This window comes from Trachurus japonicus, chromosome 10 (genome assembly GCF_045865225.1).
Source record: "Trachurus japonicus isolate A0001 chromosome 10, Traja_1.0".
NCBI classification, from domain to species: Eukaryota; Metazoa; Chordata; class Actinopteri; order Carangiformes; family Carangidae; genus Trachurus; species Trachurus japonicus.
The window spans coordinates 8,166,043-8,190,970 of NC_140916.1; the positions used below are offsets into that span (position 1 = coordinate 8,166,043).

The 24,928-nt window shown below is 40.8% G+C and overlaps 1 protein-coding gene across 2 annotated transcripts in view; it reads right to left on the reverse strand.

Moving 5' to 3' along the window:
* fstl5 (follistatin-like 5) overlaps positions 1-24,928 on the reverse strand; it is a 168,469-nt gene that overhangs the window by 30,713 nt on the left and 112,828 nt on the right. For both annotated transcript variants that reach the window (XM_085789142.1, XM_085789141.1), the window contains exons 8-10: positions 22,487-22,607; positions 7,107-7,268; positions 6,198-6,332 (exon numbers count right to left, since the gene is read on the reverse strand). In XM_085789142.1, the coding sequence (XP_085645268.1) occupies positions 6,198-6,332; positions 7,107-7,268; positions 22,487-22,607 (418 nt within the window). The remainder of the gene's footprint in view (positions 1-6,197; positions 6,333-7,106; positions 7,269-22,486; positions 22,608-24,928) is intronic.

The window sequence follows — 24,928 nt, forward strand, 5'->3', positions numbered from 1 at the left end:
CAAACAACGAAGTGCATGAGTAAATTTGAGAGAAAAACAATTCACTCCAGCGTCGTTGTCCCTGTGAAGTCAAGCTTTTGACCTACAAGTTCGTCTGCGGTGAATTCATCAAAAGGAGCACTTTTCATGCCTCGCTCATCACATCAGGTTTTTTAGTTCATCTCCTGCTTAATACCTTATCCAGGCCTTTGACAACCGGCGTCGTTAGTTATCCAGCTCTCTCTCTTATTTGAGTGTTTCAGCGAGAGGCCCAAGGCAGGTCATACACACGATTTCACAGAAATGCGATCATTGCTTCACACAAAGTCAAACTTCTAAAACATTTCCACGTATAATCACGACGCGCCATACGACTGTTTCAGATCAGTGGTGTTAGATCAAGGGTAGCCTGCTGCCACAACATGCCCACCAGCATCTCAACTTCTCACAGTGTGGAGCTTTTGATTGAAAGCATCCTCGATTCTTAAGGCAAATTCCATCCAATTTAATATGGAGCCGATCTCCTTCCTGGGACTCCAGACAATTAATTCAGAGTCTGTGAACATACAGTACAGTACTCATGGCTATTGGAAACCAGAAGGACTAATGCTTGAATATGTAGAGGAACAAAAGCTTCTTTCAGCTTGAAATTGCAAGCTTTTTTCTCTTTTAGATCAGATTGAAAGCTCAAGATAGACTTTTAAATTATAATTTGGCAAATATGCTATGAAACACTTACATGTGAATCATTTATTTTTTCATTTTAAGTGTAGATCTTGGGTTGGTACTGTAAGGTTGAGGTTGTACAGCTTTGGAAAAAATTAAAAGATCACTTCAAAATGTTACCAAACACTTTTGTTTCATTACTGACAACATTTCTCCCAAATTTGAAATGAGAATAATATTGTCATTTAGAGCATTTACTTGCAGAAAATGACAACTGGTTGAAAATAACAAAAAAGATGCAGTGTTTTCAGACCTTGAGTACTGCAAAAACAAAACAAAAACAAGTTCATATTCATTTTTAAACAACATGTTTTTAGAAATTAACATTGGTGGAATAGCTCCAATTTGTAATCACAGCAGTAGTTTTTATAGTCTTTATTTTTTCCAGAGCTGTATTTTCTGCTTTGATTTCTATCATATTTTCCTGTTTTTTTTTATTCTCCTGGAAACCACACCGTTGACCCAGATGCACTATAGATGTGTGATTAAAAAAAATGCCTTTAAAGAGCCTCTCAGCCCAGAGCGTGATGCTTTAAGGTAATCTTTGTTCAGACACTTGAGGATCTGACCTACAATGTTTTTTTATTTTATTGTACTGTACGACCTTTTGTTTTGCAGTCGTTTTTGGTCACAGCTCACACTTTAAGAAATGAAAACTGACATACAGACAGGTTTGAGTTTTCCAGTAAGCTACGAGTTACGTACTGTACTTCCAGATTTTTTGATCGATTTTTGACCATTGGCCAAAATGTGTCCTTCAGTTTAGAGGTTACTTCAGAACTTCTATTGTGCATGTTGATAGAAAACACAGCTACGTGACCACAGAAATTTAATTTGAAGCACAAAAACTTTAGAGGCAGTGTGTCCGGATGTGATGTGAGGTAGCAGAATGAACAAATGACAACAATGGCTGAACGTTTATAAAAAACAAAAGATTTAGTTACGACTGTAGTTATGAGGCAATGATGGGCTGCAACAAATATAAAAAGTGTCCAAGGAGGAAAGAAGGATCAGGAGGAACTAAAACCTCAAACCTAAAAAACGAACTGAACTGCTGCATCTGGAAAACCAAAAGTGCTGGTTGTAAATAACTATCAAACACTTCAGAGCAGCTTCAGCTTCTTAAACGAAGATCAAAGAACAGAAGTAAACACAGGTAATTCACATATCGAAGCGCCCTCCTTCACAGCACGAAGCGCAACAACGCACAACTCTCACACACGATGCCTCCTGCTAACTGATGAGGGGGAACAGCTGTGTGCAGCTCACCTCCTCCCCTCTCCTGGAGGAGGAGCGATACCTGGAGCAGCAACAGCTAAACACTACTGGGGTTGTCATGCTGCCATTGCCGTAACTTTCACTAAACATATGAGTGTCTCATTTTATTGAATCTCTCAAGATACTCAAGTGTTGGCACTGGATACACTGGGTTTACTTTTTTTTTAAATAATCTGGCAAGGTCACAAAGAGTGCAGCTGGATGTCACATGTTGGTGAAGAGCAGTTATAACATGAACCTTTGTTAAATCCATGGTCACATTTATGTGCATTTTGATCAAGTGCTTCCTGAACAACTTTAGTTAATAGTCTACTATTTGCAGTGTGGCACATTTGGATGAAAACATGTTTTTGTGGAATACAGTACTAGAAAAACCTGAAGTACAATTTCTGTATCCGTAGTGCAGTTGAATTCAGCACTGGTTTCAAAAAACCACCTTCACCATCATTTTGTAAACACTTGTGATTGCATTGCCTTGTGCTCTCAGGTGACAGGCCTAACACAGTTTGACAGTTATTGCTAGGAGGGTTCAAATGGGCTCTGAATTACAGTCCATGCTGGTGAAAAGCTCTCAGTTGAAAGGTGGCCCAGGGTTTGGCGAGTTAGTAAGAGCCAGCTGAGCGTTGGAGACGAGTGGTCAAAGTCACTGAGAGGTCACTGGTTATTGAGCGTTAGAGAGAAGTGAGACAAGAAAAGATGGTTGGAAATGAAACAAAAGGTCGACATTCAGCAGAGGCCAAATTGTTTCCTCAGAGTGCTCATGTTGATTGCTCTGTAAGTCAGTGGCATTATCAATAAATCTATATATACTAAGCTGACTTCAAGTGCATTGGCTGCATTTGGCAACTATGTCATTACCGAGTGATCACAGGTTAATGGCAGGTTTTCTTGGCCTCTTCCTGATTGTACGTCATTGCAGGGAATGTAGTTAATTTACGTCTAAGACTGGAACCAGAGAGAGGACACTAAGCGTAAGTATTTGTCAGTGCTGCGTCATCATGTATTGTTGCCATTTCTGGTTAAAGAGCATCAGACTGTACTTTTCACTCAGCAACCTAGAACATCATTGGCCTCCTTCAATCTGTTTTTGGGACAGTGTGGTCAGGTCACCTCGATCAAGATTTACGCATAATGAAGGAACATTTACTTTTTATTCTATTCAGCGATGACTCATTCAACTTCATGCCATCTTATTTTTCTACTTTTATTGAGTCACTATATATTATTTTTCTAGCTTATTTGTGATTACATACTACATTGTATGTTGTCTTTGTCTTTTGGCTGAACTGTTCTTGTAGCAAGTGGGAAGTTTTGCAGGGTGTGCTTTTCTGTTTGCCTGTTGATTACTAAAAATAAAGTAAAGCTGACAATAAATTACTGTAGAACCTGAACCAAAAATCTAATTTTGCTAGGATGTGTAACTTGTCACATTTCAATGTGTGAAATAGATTTCCATTAATTAATGGGAGGTGGATTTAATCAAGTGGAACTTACGCGTTTGAATTTATGAGAATAAAGTTACGTTTGGAGAAAATATGCACAGATAATTTCAGTGATATTCACAGAATAGCATTGTTTTGAGTGATAGCAGTGTCTGGGTGTGAGCGTTGAGCGCCAACATGTGCATAAAATACAGATAGAGACTGTGTTGTTGAAGTCAAACGTCTAACAACTTCAACAATATCAGCAGCCAAGCGAGCTATAAATATTCACTGCAAGATCATCTGTTTGCACTTGACGCAACACGCCATATTATTATTATTTCTTTAACAACAGCTTCTTGTTTAGCATATAAATATCCATTAACAAGAAAATAAAATAATGGCTCCACTAAAGTCAGCAGTGGTAAACACTAACACTTGTTGTGAGTGCTTTGTTAACCCTGAACATCACAATACACACAAGCAGCCCAGACTCCCAGTCGCCCTGCTCCGGCCTTAACGCTGATGTACTGACAGCAGCTGGCAGCTTTCCTAGAAAATATCACCCAGCTGGCCCCTTATCGGAGAGCCCAATAAGAATATCTGTCCATCTGCAGTGGCTAATCAAATGCCAAGACAATGCAAATAACAAGAGGGTCAAAACTCAAACCCGCAGCCTTCTCACAGATTTAATGAGTTTTGTGTTTATTTCACCTCCTTACAGGCAGCGGATCTTCTTCTCCACATCCACATGTACATGAAACTAAGTTGCTAATACATCTGAAGGTTGATTGATCAAATCTTTCTCCTGCAGTTATTGATGAAAGCAGAACGCTGAACATTGTACATTGCCATTTAAAAAGTGTTAGAAACTCTTTGAATTACTGTAGTACTGAGGAAATACATTTGACTGCATGGCCTTTTTGTGACTTATTAAACTAATTACACACAATTTGATCGTACTCTTTCTGTCTGCCTCTTATCCCAGATCCTCTTGTTGTCTCTTTGTTTAAGGGATAGTTTGATGCAGGGTTGTATGAGGGTTCAAGTTAGTTGATGAGAAAGCAAAACATTGAAAGCCCATTATCAGTGGAGAGCTGAGTGAAGGTTAAACTTTTGGAGGTTCCTCTCGTCATTTCAGGTTCTTGCTATCTATAAAGACAAAATGGTATATTTATCGAAAATGGACCCATTAACAACTGTGTCTTTTATAACCAAAAGCAAACTTCTCTGGGTATCTTTAAGAGTCTGCCAAACTACATGACTATCAGGATGTATGGTTTTTAGAGGCAGGGGTTTCTGCCTTTCAGAGCTGCAGTCAAGTGATCCAAAACCCCACTTCAGCCTCAGGCTCAGAGAGCTGGCCAGGCCTTGGAAAATAGTCAGCTTCCATTTACCTACTCTACTAGTTCCTGAATAAAGGTGTTATTCTCACAGGGGAACTAGAGTGGGTCAGGTACACTGTACAGTCAGTTAGATATTCAGGGCAGACTACGGCTACAGTGTAGTAAAGACGGGTTTCTTCTCTCCTTCCCTTTCGTAGCGTAGTAGTGCAGCGGCGTTGGGATGTCTGCTGGCATCCCTTTGAACTCCTGTGTCCTGTGGGGTTGCTCACTCCAAAAGGGTTCTGCAATATCCAGCTCCTATCGCTGTTTTGACCCACGGTGGAGCATCAAAAGCTTCAAAGCACATGAGTGACTTCTGACCTCGTCGAGCATGATCCTCTAATGTGTGGCAGGCTGGGTGTAGGAAGTGTCATACAGCGGGAGTGACATCTGAAGGCGTTTGGTCTGGTGGAGGTGTGGAGCAGGGTGTGTGAGTGACTAGCCTGCAGAGTCACACACACTGTGTGTGCGCGCCCGCTGTTTGAAAACCCTAATTACCCAAAGGAAAATACAACAAACCAACAACTGGTCTCGAACCCCTAAGACAGATTTTGACATTTCCAAGAAGGTCAAAGTTAATTACCATGTGAGACTCTGTTCAATGGGCGGGAACAAGAGGAGATTGTTTGTGTCGAAAATTGCTTCCACATTTGAATAAGAAGGTTACTTGTGCCACAGCCCTGATGTTAAAACAGTCGACAAGTGATGGCGAATGCCAAACACCACCTTAATCAATGATTCATTGATGCAACAAATCATTAACGTGGAGCTTGACTTAGTCAGGACATTTTGGAGCTGGCAGTGCTGAACTATAAAAGGTCTGACAATTTCAATAGACAATCATTTTAACACTTAATTAACATCTGTCAAAAATGTCAAAGATCCACTTTACACACAAGGTTAAGCTTTTTTCCCCCGTTTATAAGCAATAAGACAATATGTAATTATTCTGTGCACACATGCTCATGCTATGTTTGTCAGATTTATTCTCATCAAATGTCTTTTCTGTCTGACTAACAGGCTAGACTAATAAAAAAAAAAAGATTTCATTTGTGATGATAGGGAAAAGCAGATGATTTTCTCATCTCTCAGGCAGAGAACAAGCTATAAATGTTTGGATTTTGTCATTGATTAGCAAAACTGCTGACAACTTGATATCAACTTTCAAAAACATTTTTTAGCTGCAGCGCCAGTGGTGGATGAAAAGGAGCCAAAAACAGTTTCTCCTGCTTCCACACTGGGACAGGATAGAGAGTAAAGACAGCGTCACCATTACCTCCCTCACAGAGGCTCCATCATTGCATCGCAGGATATAAACTATTAAGAACTGACAGGATGAATTATTGAGACCTCCATTTGCATGGCTCCATAAATAAGAACGGAGACAGACAGCATGACTTATACATACGCGTTTTGCGCGCAGAGTCCTCCACAAATAGCGATGAGATGTCCTCGTCCACACCGGCATCGTTTTTGGCGATGCAGGTATACGCGCCGGTGTCCTCAAAGTGCACGTTGCTGATGTGCACCTCACTTCCATTAGCTTTGAGGAACAAGAGAGGAGACAGACAAGAAAAAAGACAGTTTGAGATAAAAGGCAACTTCATGCTACCATCCTCCTCCTACCATTACTCTGTTACGTAACGTTTCTCTAACGTGTCGGGAAGATGGGTGAGAGGTTGATTTCAGAGAAAATTCAAAAAGGTAGGAGTTCAAAGTAAGGCCCTGACACACGCTGTGAGTCTGTGCACAGCCTCTAAAGAAAAGCATTTGTCTCCACTGTTTATCGAAACAACTTTGAATAACTTTAAAATGTGAACATTTGATACTGGGGCTCGAGAAATGTGTCTACATGCTGAGCTCATGAATTGTTTGTTGAAGTACTCATATCGCAGTTTACAGCCAACATCTTTTAACCAAAGATAGCAACAACAACAACAACAATGACATCTATCCAGAGAGTCAAACTGCAAGGACGCCATTGTTCAGTGTTTATTCTCGAATTAAACAACACAAAACTAAATTTAAAGACGAAATAAAAGCACTGATGTTTATTATTTTGCATTTTATGTTGGTGAAGTTCATTCATCTTGCCCCAGTCCTATGTTACAAAGGCAAAGATAATAATCATAAGCTGTATTAGTAGAAGGAATAATAGTGACATTTATCTTAGTGGTAGTAACAATTGCAGGAGTAAATGTAGCAGTTAAAGTGTTAGTAACAGCAGTAGTAAAATAATAATGGAAGCAGCAGTAGTGGCAATAAAAGCAGATAAGTGTACATCCAGTGAGCAGTAAACCCTGAACTCCCTCTGTACCTTGCAGTGTGAGCTGTTTGGACAGCTTGGTTGTGATGTCCATGCCGTTCTTCAGCCAGGCCAGCTGGGGGCTGGGGATACCCTCGGCATGGCAGCGCAGGCTGGCAGTGACGCCCGGCTCCCTGGCCTGGCTCTCTGGGTAAACCCGGATGACAGGAGGAACTGGAAGATGAGAGAAGAGAGAGGCGGGTGGGGTGGAGAAATGAATAAGTGCTGCATGATCCCACACTGTTGTTCACATTAGTATCAGTTGAGGAGTGGGGCAACGTTATTAAAGGAGAAGTTTTAAAACAACTACCAAGTCCTAAACTTATGTGTGAGCATACACTATCATTCACATCAAGCACATTTTCAGCATTTCTCAATGCCTTTGGATAAGGTTAACATGCTCTTTGGAGCCAAACAAATCAGATAGATAAATAGGGGAGAGAACCTCTGTTCGAACATTATGGATTTGGCTTGGCAGTCATTGATTTTATGTAACCTTTTGTCAGGAAGGAGATGAGAGGATAGAAGCAGAGAAAACAAAATGTGTGAAGAAAGAAAAGGCACAAAACTAAATGTCACTGTCTCTTCTACAAACTGTTCCAAGAGCTGACGTTTCATATTTCTGCACACTGTGCCACTGTCATTCGAGTTTCACTTCTTTACCCCGAGGCAAAAATAAACAAAAAGTCTCCTCCATACTGTACTTCCAAGTACCATAAATCAACATGAATCAATAAAGCACACAAATACATTAATAATATGCATTTATGCATTGGCTGAGAAAGTGCCACAAGTTTTTTGCTCTACACCCTGGGGGCTAACTTGTTAGAGTATTGCTCCACAAAACATGGGAAATATCAAAAGCATGAATTTGAATAATCCTTTAACAGGAAGAAGCCTCCTCTGAGCGGCGGAACAACGATAAGACCTTTCAAAAGAATAGTGGTTTATCGGGGGAAACTCTTTTCCTGAAATAGCGACTGAGACCTGGACATTGACAAAGAGCTGTTTACTGAGCAACCATAAAAAAGCAGCATCATTCATTCCACAACAGCCTGTCACGTATACGGATGGCAACCTGGCTGTGGTTTAAGTAGGGACATCAAATCTCTCTATCTTGCCATCATGTTTTGAGAAGTCCCTTGTGGCCTCTGTGGCCCAAATCAGTGTCCTCTTTTTTTTTTTCCCTTCTTTCTGAAACAGATTTCAGAGACACAAGCGCGGGATCGAAGTGAGAGACTTGGCAGAAGCAGAGAAGGCAGACGTGCTGTAGAGACCGTTTCCTGTGGGCACTCGGTTAGAGGAAGTCTTTACTCAGCCAGGTGAGTGAAAGGCCTGAAGATTGCTGCCACGGCCATCTGGTAACCATGGCACTCCCGGGCTTTGGAGCTCACGTCAATCTGCCTGCCAACACGCCGTCCACAGTGGGCCACTAAGGGCTCTTATGGCACCCAGGTTACTTTACCAATCACAGTCACAGAGACACTCCAGTTACGCTGATGGCCCTAAGCAGTAACAAGGTTGGCTGAACACAACCCATGGAGTCAATTATTTTGTACTATCTTTCTGAGTGATGACACGTGCCCATACAAGCACACACGCAGACTCCGACCTCATTTCTTTGTGTGTGCAGTTCCTCCACTAGTTTCCCCCCTCTCCTTTTATCTGTCTTTGAAACACATGTTTACCGCAAATCAATTTGTGACAGCGGTCTTTGTTGCAGTTGCTCTGTAAATACAGGTTGTTTGAATCTACTGCTGCATCTGGAAATCAGACCCTCTGAATGCACACAATAAAAGGACTGGTCTCCATAGATGTATTATTTTAAATCAATGGTTCGCTCTTGTGTTTTGCATTTTCCACCTGAGAATGGGATCCCTGCTGTTTATAACCTGTGTCTTTGCACAGCATTTACTATGGCAGAGGGAAATTCCTGCACATTTCACATGAAGCACCTTTGTGCATATAAATGTTATAACCGGGTGTCAAAAATGTGTAACAGCATGTCATGGTTTTGAAAAACCCTATTATGGACACAGGTTTACTGTGGCATGAAAACATCTGATGCACGTCTTAGGGTGGAAATATTATTTGTTTGCAGGTTTGCCCTCAACATATATTATGAGGTGGTAAGACAGTAAAATAAAACACAACAAAAGATGATAGAGCATTATGACCTATACCAGTGGTTCTCAGCTTGCTTTTCCCATCCATTAGGGACAGTCTAAATGATCCCCAACCAAATTTTGTTTGGGAAAACAGCAGGCAAAGAGGCTGAATAAGCTCATCAAGAAGGCTGGCTCTATGATTGGAGAAAAGATGGACTCTCTGGGGGAAGTGGTGGAGGGATGCACACTGAAGACGGTACACGGATCATCCACTTCATAACACCTTGATGGACCAAAGAAACAACAGTGGTGGATGGCTCCTCTCTCTTTGTTGCAGGACAGAGAGAGATACAGAAGATATTTTATACCCACTGCCATCAGACTTTTTAATTCTTCTGCAAATGGTGGATGAGCTGACAATTTCGGGGATTAATAAAGTAATACATTCGTATTCGTAAACAAAGTTGTCTTCCCCTAATTATAATGTTGATTATTATAATTCCAATACAACACGATATGAAATACTTCATTAATCCCCAAAGGGAAATTTATTTGTCTGTCAGCTCATCTACCATTTGCAGAAGAATTAAAAAGCCTGATGGCTGTAGATACAAAGAATCTTCTATATCTCTCCGTCCTGCAGTGAAGAGAGAGGGGAGCTGTCCACCACCTCCATTTCTTGGTGCATCAGGGTGTTATAAAGTGGATGATCTGAGTTCTCTCCACATCCCCCAGTGAATCCATCAGGGAAAAATGATTGAAGTCTCCTGATATTATTAAAAGCGCCTCAGGATGTTTCGTCTGCATGCTAGCAACAACTTCATGGAGAACTTCACATGGAAGTTGCCTTGGGTGGGATGTACACTACACAAGTATCATTATGATATGAGTAAAATGTCTACTTTCTGAGTCTTCACCAATATCTCAGCTCATCACTCTTGTTGGGCAGAGAGTTAACATTTCCCATGATGACTAACGATAGACAGGACCTGCTGTACTGTACATCCCCACTTCCAAGCCTTTAACCTTTGCACCGGCAGCACAGCAACTATGAAAACACCTCTTCATCTTAGCTGGAACGGGGTGGAATCCTCCAGAGTTGCTCTGTTTTCAATGAAAGAAGCTCCTTTCATGAACAAACTCCTCTCCTAACAGAAGGTATGCATCAGTAGTTGACAAAATACAACAAAAACATAACAAAGAAATAAAGCAAAGGTTGAGTAAAATCTCAGAACTTCCAGACTTTGCTGTTACCAGTTGAAGTGCATATTCTAGAATGTTCTAGAATCATCATGTGTTATGGAAACAGAATGAAATGGAATAATTAATCTGATTTAACTGGACAGTTAAAATGTTACTGTCCCTTTCCCTGAGTGCAAAAACAGCCATGTGAATAGACATTATAAATTAATGAGTGTTAAACATGCAACCATTAAAAATTTGACATTAAAACTCTACAAACAACAGCCGATAGTGAAATGCCAGACACGACATATGCTTATTAATTATTCCAACAGAAAACAAGCATAATTAATATTGATAAAATATATATTTCTTTTATTTTCTTTTTTTCAAAAAAGGTCACTCTAGTCAAATATTATGCAGGCTGTTACATTTGGCATTGAATAAAGAATTATTTTATCCGACACTTGAACAGTTTGGTCCGACACCGCTTTATGTTATTCCAGAGATTTCACCTTTTGTTTTGATCGTATACTTGAAGACGTTTCACCAAGGCTGTAAAGTTCATGGTTAGACAAAACTGTTTTACAACGCTGCAGAGAGAGAAGTTCTAACAGTGTGAACTCCTTCAACTCAGCTGGATCAAACCGGCTGACTGCGTCGCAGTGACATCCCAGGGCCACCAAAAGTACTCCTCCCGGTTCCCCCCGACACGCTCCGAACGTCCCCTGGGGGGACAGGACCACCTCAGTTTCAAAAATACTAATATACAAAATGAAAGTCTGGTACTGGTAAAACTGAGTATTTAGCTACATCTGTCAGCCAGTTGGTTGAGATATTGATGAGTTAGAATTAACTTTGTTACTTTTTGTGGGTTCAAGCCTCTTAATCATGTTACTTTTAACATTTTTTTTTGCCTCTATTTGTCTTATATAACAGTTAAATTAATATGTTTGGCTTTTGGACTGTTGGATAGAAAAAAAATAGCAAATTGAGGAGTTCACCTTGGGCTTCAGGAACACTGCAATTCTGCCATTTCGTAGGCAAAACAATAAATCAAAAAAATAATATGCAGATTAATCAATTACAAAAACAATTTAGTTGCAGCCCTCCAGAGGATTAATTTCGTCTTTGCTCTAGTTTTCCATTACTGACGATTAAATGAAGAAGCTAAATTCAGCAGAGTGGTAATTGCAGCAGGGTCCGTGCAGTCGATTCATCCTTAGCCGCTGGTGGAACTCGGTCAGTACAGAAATTATAGTTTTTCTGCATGTCAGAAACAAACATGCACTGATGCAGATAATCAGAAACCTGTATAATCAAGATTATGTACACAAGACATGTAGCTGCACAGCCAGGTGTCTTTATGAAACAGGCACGCTCATTTTGATCCATGTGTTGTAAATTCATGGCAAGTTTAGTACTTCATTTAAAAATATTACACGATCAGATGAAACTTCACAAACATCAAATATCTTGACCCCGTTTAGAATTAAAAGAGATAAATGATCAATTTGTCAACCTTGTGATCCCTCAGCCTGACTGGCAGGATGTGTTTGTGTGTGTGCGTGTCTGTGTGTGTGTGTGTGTGTGCGTGGTGTTGGGGGAAGATTTTGAGGTCATGGCAGACATGGCATGACATGTACCTTTGTTCTGGCAAAACCACAGCAGCCTATTAATCAACAGCTGTACACTGTGAGCATGGATGGACCAGGTTTCCGCTTGATCACCTCATTAATAAAACCTCCCAGGCAATCTCACACTTACATTAATTAGTGCGTTGGAATTCAAATTTAGGACAGATCCACAAGTCTTATTCCTGGAAAAAAATAATTTTCCTGCCATGGTGGTTGGTAAGAGTGACATCCAGGTTAGTTAGTTGGGATGGGATACTTCACTTGAGTGAAAAGCTCCAACACTCACATACAGTACACGCTCACCAAGAGCTTTAATAGGAACGCCACACTAATACTGAGCAGGGCCTCCCACTGCTCTCAGATCTGCCTCAGCTCTTCGAGGCATGAATTCCACATGATGTTGGAAATACTCTGGTCCACACCGACATGACTGAATACACATCATTTCTACAGATTCGTGAGCTGCTGCATATTCACACTGTCAATCTTCCATTCAACTTCCACCTACCAAAGGTTTTTTCTTTTTTTTTTTTTGCATTCAGCTGCTGGAGTAAATTGAACTCATCGAGCACAGTTTCCCTAGAATTAGCCATTAGAAGGTGGTAAACTGTGACAACATCACTCAAGACAGGGTGGTGATATTCAGACCATGACTGATCGGTACAAAATGGGCCAAAGTGCATCAAGAAAGCATTCGCCACACCATCACGCCACTAACCACCCGCCTGGGCTGTCGACACAAAGTTGGGTTGGGTGCTTAGATTTATGCTGTTGATGCCAAACTCTGACCCTGCCATCTGTGTCCCTCAGAACAGGATCCATGTTCTCAGTCTCGAGCTATCTTGAGTTATCTTAGCCTTCCTGTCAGCTGCAACCAGTCTGACCTTTCTCCTCTGACCTCACTCATCAACACAGCGTTTTCATTTGCAGACCTGCTGCTCAGACTTTTTGTGTGTGTGTGTGGGGGGGGGGGGGGAGTTCCCAGGCGATCAACTGTTTTAGAAAAACTCAAACAAGCCCATCTGTCACCAACAATCGCACCACAGTCAAAGCAACTGAGATCGCACTGATGTTTGATGTGATCATTAACTTCAGCTCCCAACCTCTATGTGCAAGATAATAAGCATTTCCCTGCTTCCCTGCTGTGCTGTTCATGAATGAAGTGGTGTGGAGGTAATAAAGTGTTCTCTTAAGCTGTGCACACGCCAAAGTGGCAACGTTGCGTGGCCACGCCTTTTGCCGAGGAGCGACAGCGCGTAAATGTGGGCGCACGACATCCTGTGGAGGCGCACACAGCTTGGAGAGTTACACCGCCTTCTCCAGGGATGTTGGCCATTTCCAGAGCTTCCTGAGGCTCACCAGTGCCCACTTTGACAACGCTTTGTTTAACACTGATCAGCTGTCATGGGCCGGACTTTAGTTCAATATTTTGAAATTGTGCAACAAGTGGCGCTCACTCTGACGTGGCATCAAATGGGTTGTTGTGTCATTCCATTGTCTTTGTAAGTAATATCGTCGCACCACAAATATAAGTGGCTTTTGGTGTGTACACAGCTTTAGTATTCACGTATACATGAGCATAGATGGGAATGTTTTATTTCTGCTGTATGCTCAGTCATATGTTCCCTATATGCACTAATAAAAGTTTTTTCTTTTGTAGAAACTGGTTAAAAAAGAAGAAGAAGAAAAGAATACAACATGTCCTGTGGTAAAAGTAATTACATATTACATATATTACAGTTTTTCTCTGCGGAGGATAATGGTGGTGAGCAGTGTCAGAGAAAAAAAATATCTAGATGTAAATTCACCAGGTGCTTTCCAGAGGGTAGGTGATGGTTTAATACATTAATCCACCCGGTAAAATGAAATTTGACCTATAAGCTTCATTTTGTAATATTTAATGTTCAATAACTTGATTTTATATGTATGCTTTTATTAAAGCAGAAGTAAGTGATATATTTGTGTTAATATAAGTCTTAAATAGTTATATCTTCCGACAGCAATCACTTACATAGAGTGTTTGGTCTGAAACACGGGTCTGTCAGTCACTCTGCTCTGCTCTGAGCCGAGGAGAAAACATTTATCGTATCCTACAGTTTTTATCCAATGAGGAGAGAGAACGGCATGCAGGGCTGTGTGTGCAGCCAAGGGACGCCGTGAATGTGGCGACGTAGGGACGAGGACTGTTATGGTGCGTTCAAGGAAACTCGTATTTTTCCGACCGTGAAGTGGTACCAGTTCGATCTGAGTTCACCGGTCGGAAGTTACGAGTGGCCGTTATAGTGACTTTCACCGGTAAAACAGGTCGGAAAAACACGAGTGGGTTGCCTTGAACGCTACAAAGTCGTAAGTTGTGACTTGAAGCTGTACTTTACGATTTCAAAAGCCTGCCTGGAACGCAGCATTAGCGAAAACGACCGGACCACTTACTTCTGCTTTAATGAAAAAAATTTAATCTTATACTACATAGATTATAAGATTTTTTTTTTTTTTTTTTTTCCCTCAATTTCTCTTATAGTGAATACCGAACTGGAACCAGATGCTGAATAGCAGGGCAAAGTGAGTCATCTGATGATGAGGATAGTGATTTTGTGGGATCAGTACAGTACTGTATATAGAAATATCTTCTGATGCTATTAAGGCTGATGGAAAATTGGAAAAAAGGACAGCATGTCATCAAGTTCAGATCTAATGCCATACACTTTTAGGGTAAATTGCTTGTGTGATTTGAGAAGATTGAATTGGTTGTCACTTTGGAGGTCTCTGCCCGTGATCCAATCAGACCAAGTAACAGCACCACAGCAGTCAGACAGGTTACAGTGACAGTGTGGGTGCAGTGTGTAGAGGTGTACTGTAATTACAGAGCAGGTAAGTGCAGGTCTAATCGGAGTGAGTGAGAACGGGCGTATTCTGCTGAGGCAAAGCAGAAGTTGGAGTGAAGTCCTCTGTAGGTTCATGGACCTAATTCGACCAAACATCTGCGATGGCCGGGGCACAGCTGCTGCCAAAACCTGAACAACCCAACCCAGTTCCCTCAATACAGGTTTTCACCCCATCTCAGTTCAACACCTACTTGATTATGTCCAAAAAAATATCTGCACAACTTTAATGTGTTGATCGATGGGAAAACTTCTAAACACTGTCTGCAACCAGTGCTCCAGCCTGCCTGTCAGTTTAATAGTGAAACCCCAATAGTTTAGGGAAGGAACTGTAGATGTTCAAGAGTCAAAATTTCTGACCTGTCCAGGATTTTTTTTTTCCCACATTGGCTGAAAAGTTGAGATTCAGAAATCGTTCTTGGCCTTGGCACTGAGGTTATTGTTTGGTCCACCGCTACAAGGATTTCTTTATGAAAACTGGGCATGAGTAAAATTTTAATGTGAGATTTTACAGTGAATTTTTCAAAAGGGAACAGTGTGTCCTTAAATCTCCTTAAACAACAAGTGTCTTTGTTGGATGAATCTCATCTTCACTAAATGCTGTGGTTGTTTGCCTTTAATTACTAAAGTGGGACAATGCAGCATCACTTCTGAACTCAGTCTTCAGCCTGAAAACCTGTTTAAAATGCTGTGTCACCACAGTCTGCATTGTATTACATCCTATAGATTTTCCTTCCAGGTATCCACTCTGAATATCTAGTTTACCGATCTCTTCTGTGTAAATGTGGGTGCTGTCTGTCAGCTACAGGCCACTGCTGTTACTCAGGGGACAGCAGGGCTGGGGGGGGTTGTTACAGATCTGTGCAGAAGGAACCAAGTTATATCAAAGTTTCTGCAATTCCCACTCTCTGCCCGTAGAGCCCAATAAAGGTCATTCCTTAGTTAAAGGCCCATTATTTGAGTAAAAACCTGTGTCAGTGAATTCCCTTTGTGACCGTGAATGTAGGTGAGAGTGAATGCTGCTCTGCTGTAGATCGTCTCTCTCCATGTTCGCCAAGTCTTAAACAATTCAGAAACCTGTGCAAAATGATGATGGCAGGGTTCGAGTGAGTACAAATCAAAATGTTGCATTGTTACATTTCTGATTCATCTAGGTATTTACCATCAAAACTAATTCAGCTGAGCCTGTACCGGGAGGTCTGTGATAATCATTGTCAATTTAGGAGAAGCACTGCTTGCTGCTCACAGCAATTATCTACGCAGCGAGTGATTTTTATGCATTACATTAATGAATGGGACCATTAAACCAAATTTAGTGTAATTATTGACAGTGTTTGTGACTAACAGAAGTCTAGCTTTTGCACAAGTGTCCTTGATATTGATATGATAACTGATATTTTAAACCAGAAGCTCCCCTGACACTTTAGATTTAGATTTTACTGATACCTGACACACTCTGCTTTTTAGTTACTACAGAAAAGTCAGAACCTGAAAACATAACGTCTGTAATCTTGACTGTGGCCCACGCAGAGGCATAATTATGTTTGAATGAGTTACATGATAAAGTTTTAGTCACAGTGAAACTGCCGGAGCATCTTTATCTACAGTAATGAGATGAGGCTTCATGGGGGATGTGGAATACATATAGGTGGGTTCAGTAACGAGAGGGATTACAATCAAATCTGATCAATCTAACTAAAGGATGAAGGCGAATTAACAAATTAGACTTCAAACACCTTCTTTGGGATATTCACTTTTTTCTTCTAGATTCTACAAACCACAAGACAATTTCATGCACATACTGTATGCCAGATTTGACACACGAGTGTGCCACAACATGGCAAAGAAAAAAAAGGTGCTGACATAAATTATAACATGAATGTATTAATTAAATTATTGAAAGCATTTCAAATATCTCTCAGACTGAGTACTTAAAGACGTTAAGAACTGTTGTTTGATTTCACACTAAACCTGCCTCTTTCTCCAGGTTCCCAAATGCCTTATTAGGCAAGGCAAGGCAATTTTATTTGTATAGCCCATTTTTACAAACAGTTTGTCTCAAAGGGATTTACATAGCATCATAACAACATGGTCTGCCCTTAGACCCTCACATGGACTGAGGAAAAACTCCCAAGAAAACCCTTCTAACAGGGAAAAAGAATTGGAGAAACCTCAGGGTGAACAACAGAGGAGGGATCCCACGTGCAGTAAGTGTATAGACAAGAAAACAGTTTATAATACAGAATATGCAAAACATGGAAATAGTTAACAAGAGCTGATGAAGGCAGCTTCACAGACCCTTGAAATTCTCCTTTTCACACTAAAAGGGGGGGAAGGGGGGTATTTTGGTATTCTGCCTTTTGAAGAAACACCTCGTTCTCACACTCCACCAGTGTTCATGTGTAAACCCAATCCGTGCGTGAAAATCATTAGAATTTCTTTTTGCCTGGACAGTGGTGAAAATGAAAAGGAACGGCGCCGGTGATATTTTTCTACTCAAAACTCGATTCAGACAAGATGTGAAAGAAGTTGCATTCTGATGTGTTTCTGAGAGTGTCAGGAGAGTCACTGCCAGGAGAATGCGACACAGCAGGGCTGACAGCTCCATCATAAAGCTCCCTAGCCAGTCGTCAATCACTCAGCAAGGCTCCCGTCGGCCATGGTGCTGTGGAAGACGAGCAGGCGTGCAGCAGACACACACCACGAGCGAGCGCGTGCACTGAGAGAGATGAGGACGCACAAACACCACCATGGCAGGAGACCACTTCGCCATCATACCACTGGGAGGTTTCCAACTATGCCTGGCAGACTCGTTACAACTCTTCAATCGAACTGAACTCACGGCTGAGACTCAAAAAAATTGTTTTAGTCACATAAAGCAGTGAATTGTTTGAACTGACCACGTTCTGTGTTTTCTCTCTCCATCACATGAACACAAACACAGAATCATAAACCACAAACACACGCCACAAAAATATGCTCACAGGTTTCCTCTCTCAGCTCACATGGGCGTCATTCCTCCCATGGCGCCGGCTCAGACAACAGTTTTGTCTAGAGCACGAATCTACTGAATGGCATGTACATCATATACTGTAGCTGGTGGAAAAAGTACTTCTCAAGGATAAAAGTAAAAAAAAACAAAACAAGTAAAACTGAAAAAATACGATCTAGGACAGTAATTAAGAGGCCTGATGGGAATTCTACTGATTCATGTTTGAATGCTCTCTCTTTTCTCATCTTGCATGGGTTGGACTCCTCATACGCCTCAGTCTGATTTATTATTTATGACAAGGAATCTAAATAATAACATTAAAATTAAATAAAGTCCATGGAGAATCTGAAGCATGAAACAATGGAAAGTAAAGAAAACAATACCATAAGATATATTTTCTAACAAATTCCTGTGTATAGATTAAACTAGGGGTGTTCTGTTATTCTTCAATTATCAATACACTTATTAAAAGTGAGAGAACATCAATGTGAGATGATCTGATTTGATTTAGGTTAACATTTTATTCAAGAAGCAGAGGAAAAACAATTCATATTGAATAATCTACCACCAGATATTGAACAACACGCACTGAATTTACCTTGTATGTATTGATCAACCGAAATCTCTCACACAAGCAGGAGATGATAACAACAATGTCTACAATATGTTTGCAGATTAACTCTTTCATTGTTATCAGTAGCCTCGCCTATCACAGAAGAAACCCACTCCACTCCACACAAAGATTAAAGCAGGCTTCTCTGCTGTTACCCGAGTCAAGTCGCTTTGACTAAACTGTGACGACCCCGGTGTCTCCCTCCTCGAGACCCTTCAGCCAGACACTCCAAGTCTGTAAAGTCTTGTCTGACCTGCTTCTCAGTGCCTGGTTACAGCGACAATTCACAAAACACAGTCTCATGTGGGCTGCCCTCTGGCTATCCGGGGGGAAAAAAAAAAAACACTCAACAGAGTTTCAGGTACTTGTGGGTTTTGTGTCCAGACTGTCCAGCCCTGAGCGAGTCGGACCCTGGTTCTGGAGCTGCTGCTGCTGCTGAGCATCATCTAGCTTTGGCCTCTTCCCAGTAAGAAACATGACACTGCAGGTACTGAGGGATGGTTGTTGTAGTGAGGGATCAGCACGCCATGGCCTCCTCCCTCTCTCTCCCTGTGCCTGCCATCCACAACTAGCCTCGCACTGAATTGGCCTTAATGGAGGCAGTCTCACATTACTCCTCAGCAAGGCCCCCCAATGGTTGTAGGCTTGGCCACTGATTGTGCCGGGTCTTTAAAATTACTCTTAATGTGACCGTCCGCACCTTGGAGACCCAGTAGCGTTAACCCCAATAAGACACCAGCCACAGTCACAGGACCACAACAGCCCCCCCACCAGGACAGAAGGATATAATCAAATCATTCTTGGATACAGTGGAAGGGCAGCAACGATACGACAGCAGCAATATATTTTGAAAGATGATGCTCCCAGGCACAAGTAAACGCAACATTAGGAGCCACTTTTTTTTTTTTTTTTTTACATTTTACCCATCAGAAATACTCACATTTCAAATTACATTTTCAAAACGAGTGCAGCTTTTCCAGGGTGAAAAACTACATTTATTTTTCTTCCAGCAACAGAACTGGTCGCTATACTTGACAATTCAACCAAGGCTTTCATTAATGTACCCCAAACAACAATTTGTTTTCCCAGCCACAGTACAAATTAGATGCAACTTTATTGATTCCTGTGGGTAAAGTGTGGTCACTGCAACAAAGGAAGGGAAGACAAAAAAAAAAAGAGCAGGGACAACAAACAAACAATCACAACAAAATGAACACCTTCAAGATAAGAGAGCACACTGAGGACAGCGTTACAGTGTCTTCATCAAGATGAGGTCGACCAGGCAGCTGGCTGGTGATAAATACTCATGGACAAATGCAGGTGTAAAAGGAATGAAAGGTGTATTGAGTCTATAAGAATAAGTAAATGATCCTACATACACCACACATAGCCTCCGGTACAGAAACCCCTCTGCTCTGCGCCTGCTTCACAGGGAATTCAAAAGTACTTTTCAAAGTACTGTAGCTCCAGTCCAAACTCCATCAGCTCCTCTGAATAAAAACCCTGAATGGTATATATATCTTGTGATTCTCTTGTGGCTGCGGAGCGATGGATGGCATTGTGAATCCATTTTCCCAGAATTGCCCTCTCTTTCAGCTGTTTCTTAATTGAGTTTTTAGAAAAATCTCAGTAGTCGCTGCAGAGTGATAGTGGGTCCTTGGAGGCTTCACCCAGACTAAGAATGTGAAATTCATGGTCTGCGGTTTAAAAAAAAAAAGGTCATGTGGAAGTTTTGCTATCAATTACCAACAAAAGTCATCCGTCTCATGAGATTCACTCTGTTTCCATAAACACAATATTTGGCATAATAAGACCAGTATATCATTGCAATTAACCTCAGAGTAATCTTTTAGAGGAATGATAATGAACCAACTGTCTATCAATTGTAATGAAGATGTCGAGTGTTCAACGTTGACACACCACGTTGTGATTTATTCATATCCAGTTCATTAGGGCCAGAACGGGAGAAAACAGTCTCATTCACACAGGCGCCACCACTTCACCTTTGCCTTTTCTATAATATCTCTAGCTTCAGTTTCCCACAAGGTTCACTCAGCATGCTAAAAGCTCTATCCCAAACCAATTACAACAGAGGGGAATATAAAACTCTTTACTCGGCTATAGGTATTGATGCGTATTTAAGGTATGGTCTTCAGATGAAATGAACATGAGGTATGTGAGCTGGGAAATAAATTAATACTGAACAGAGTGATTCTACATTTGAAAGAGTGGGTGAGAACAACACTGCAGTTTCTAGTGTGTTTAGGGTCATTTGTAGCAGTCGGTAAAACAGCACATGGCTCAACACAGATAAACACAGCTCACCTATTTATTATAGTGCCTCTATTAACCTATTATTAAGAGAAGCACTGGTGTGGTGGGAAATTAGCACTATGTGACTGTGGAATAAATTCTATTACTAAAAATTACAATGATAAAATCAACAGATTTTCCCTAAAATAAGATTTTAACTTTTGTTTTACAGTATATGCTGTTGATTTTAAGACACACTACTGACTTAATATCTGACACCTCAAAAGTTTGGTGCATCCTTGGTTCAAGGGGTCAGGAGATTTTTCTGTTGTGCACTAGTCTATGGCTTAATCTCAATATATATTCAGAAAGGCATGCATAATGAGACAGATCTGAATATTTTTAATATTGAAATATTTGCATCATTATTCAGAAAATAAAATCATGTTATGTATCTTGACTCTGCAACGTTGTCTCTGGAACGGCTGTTTACTGAAGCCGGTGAGAAGTTTTGAGTTTGGCTTGGTGACTTTAGTGTAGCCCACCTCCAATCGGCGGTGTGTCTCGTCTCATGCCATTGTCTCCCATTGGTGGAGGAGGCATTAATGGGGAATTAATTGCAGTGAAAGTGTATGGCAGGATTTTTTTTTTGTTCCTGCAAACTACACATTGGAATCAATCTTAGAATTATATCACCTTTTTATTTTACCTTTATTTGACAAGGTTGTCCCTTGAGATTAGATCTCTTTTCCGAGGGAAACCTGCAACTTCTAACAATAATGACATGTTATTATTTACATGGCAATACATGCCCGAATTTACACTTCCTTAAAGAGGAACTATGCAGGATTATTAGCTTAGCTATGCCACATTTTTAACTTAATTAAACAGCTTTAGCGTAATTGTGATGGTTTAATAAATGGCATGTAATTTGTTGCAGGGACAGTGGAGGCTTTCTGCCTTCAACCTAGCATCTCTTAGCTGAAAACCAACCTTGCAAGATCAGTGCCACCGCTGATCTTGCTCTCGTCTCTGCTCACCGTGACACAAACGCGCCCCAAAACACATCTCTTGTATATGACAGATAAGACTACACAACCTAATATCCATAACCTTATCTATGGCTCTATTGATTGATTTCTCGCTAGCTTTGTTGTAAACGAATGCACATGGCCAGGAGACGAGTTAGCAAAATGGTGGAAAAGCGACCAGACTTCCAAGTTCCCCTTTAAATCCTATGTTACTTTGTAATAATTGTTTGGAAAAAAGCAACAAAAAACTGAAACAAATAAAAATAAACCAAAAACAAACAAAGAATTTCCAGTAGAAACAAACCCACTTCCAATTAACACCAAATAGACATGCTGACACACCATTCTTAGATTAAACAGATACAGATATAAATAGTGGAATATCTGTTCCTCCTGTAAAATAGTGTACTAAGTCATCAGCAAACGCTCTTACTTTGTAACAGACAGAAAATACAGACCCTCAGTCTGTCAACAGAAAATCTGAAATGTTTTTTGTCTGAAATGTGAAAACACCAGAACAATGATCTTGTGCAACAACAGAGGCCATGCACTAATACGCTGCAGATTATCACATTAAAAATGTATGTCAAATATAAAGACTTTTTGAACAAAACATCTCCACCACAGGAGCAAATGAGAGCAGGTGAGAGTTGAGGGTAAAGTCAGGTTTGATGCATCAACAGTGTGTAGCTCTTACCGTTCACTTGAAGAGTGTGGGTCTGGAAGAGTTTCTCGTAGCCGTCGGCGTGACAGGTGTAGTTGCCCATGTGGGTCGTTGTCACCTTGGTGATGTACAGTGAGCCATCATCTCCAAAATCCTATCAGCCAGACACATACAAAAAAGAGTTTGGATGAGTCTGAGTAACTACTGGTAATCTAGAGGCAGCAGTGATGGTTCACAGCGTTGAGAGATGAAATGAACTGTTTCAGTGGGAAACGCAACAAGCCTGTCATGTGCAGATGAGAAGATAAACATGTTTCATGGCGTAGGAAATGAAAAATACAACAATATCTCAAAAAGGCACATCGTGTAGCAATGTCCATAAATCTCATTCAAAGTTGGAACCATTTGGAAAGGAGAATAGGAAAATAAATGTCAGAGTCAGAAAGAAGAGAAATTGCTACATGTCACATTTTCCCAATCAGAGGAAAGTGATCTGATGGTGAGGGAGGCTATAATTGATTAGTTTAAAATGACAGTGTGTTAACTGCTTGCAAAACAACAACAGGGAAACGTAGTGCTGCAGACACAGTCAATCAAAGTAACTTCTACTGCATTCAAATGTCATTGTGCCTGATAAGGACAAAATGAGTGTTAGTCAACGTGCTCGCCACACAAATACACAGCTGCACATGTTGCACTTTGACTTTCAAACTAAAAACCAATCCAATGATGTGAACTTGTGCAGAGAGGCAAGTTGAACATGATTAATTCATGCTATGTTATTTTTTTTTACCAGCAAATGAAAACAAAAAACAAAAAGAAATGGTGTCAGACAAAGAAAGACAGAAGACGGAAATACATTTCTCAAGCCGTGGCAGAGAGAGAAAGCCCCCAAAGCTACTGAGCCCTCAGACGACGGCAAAGAGCAAATGTCTGCCACCTTGGTGAGATCATGCTGCGATAAAAAGTTATCCTCACAAGACATTGTAATGGGCTTTTCCCAAGTACAAAGTAACTGTATAAAAAGAGGTGATGCTGATCCTTTCAAACTAAAATCTACCTTTTATGTTCTCTGGGCCCATAACATAAGGACAAAAATGTTGCACTTGTGAATGGAAGGTAAAAGTGGAAAGCTTTCTTCCCCCTTACTTTCAAACTCGATAAAACATTTAAAAAGCGAAAAATATAAACTTCTCTTTCAAACCTAAAAAGTAAATGCTCAGACCTCAGGAGTTCTGTGAAGTGGAGAGTGACCTGTCAAGGTCATCGACGGCTGCAGCAATGACTCAGCAGAGGGCTTTGGAGTGACTGCACAGTATCACACTGGTCATGCAGGATTTGGAGAGACAATTAAAACTCAGCATTATTCTTTTTTAGATGAGGGTAAAGGTGATTTTGTTTTCCATTGTGAAGCTAACTTATTGATAGATCTACTTGGAGCAGGATGTTTTGTTTTGATTTTATATCTGTCTTAGACAGTTTTCTTTTGTTGTATAGAGATTTATATATAAATATAACATTTTCTTTCTCTTAATGTCAACCCTGTCATGTTAAATTACAAAATATATCTCAAACTACATTGGAATTAAAAATATCTCTGAGGTGTTAATGTGTTGACTCTCAGTGGGAAACTCAAATCTATAGTTAATTACCTGTCTTAGATCAAGTGACTCTATTACTTGTCTTTAGAAAAGTACTTGGAAACAAAAGAACTGCCTGAGCTTAAATAATAATAGGTTTCACCATTTTCCGATGCACAGTGGCTTTTCAGAGATGAACGTGCTGCAGCACTCATTATGGTTTTCTTCAGTCCCCGCTAACCTGATGAAGGCCAAGTGCCAAAACGTGTTCATTCCTCATTGCCGCCATGCATTAAAAAAACATTCAGATATCTTTAGTGGTGTTAACTTTTGTTCTCAAGAATGTCCATGACTCTGCCCCTGTGCTCCTCATTTCTTATGACTGAACTCACCATTCTTATGTAGAAGAAAGACTCTGCCCTAATTGCTAGTCCTCCTACAGACAGGTTCATAATAAGAAAAATGCCTTTTCTCATTAAAGAGCTTTTAGCATTTGGATCACATCTTCGCTGGCTGTTTACATCTAGACATTTAGCTTCCCCCCCTTAAAAACGTCTACAGACGAGCGAGGAGAGTCCGCCGTCATGTTTACAGGCGAACAGTGTGTTTATCAGTTCGTCCCGGTGTGCTCCGATCTAACCCACGAGCTCGGTAACAGCTCGGGCTGAGTGAAGCATCAGAGCTTCACAATATGAGGGGAAATCGATGGTGCGTTTTGGCCCCTTGGGCTGAGAGCATATTGTGTCACCTTCTTAAATGAAAAATGAATGGGGGGAGAAATGAAACTCAGAGGGGTGGAACGAGCCGCGGCGGAGGCTGTCGACATGATTCCTCCACCTCACCTCAGCTATCAGCTGCACCCAGCGACCAGCTCTCTGCAGACAAAGCAGAGACC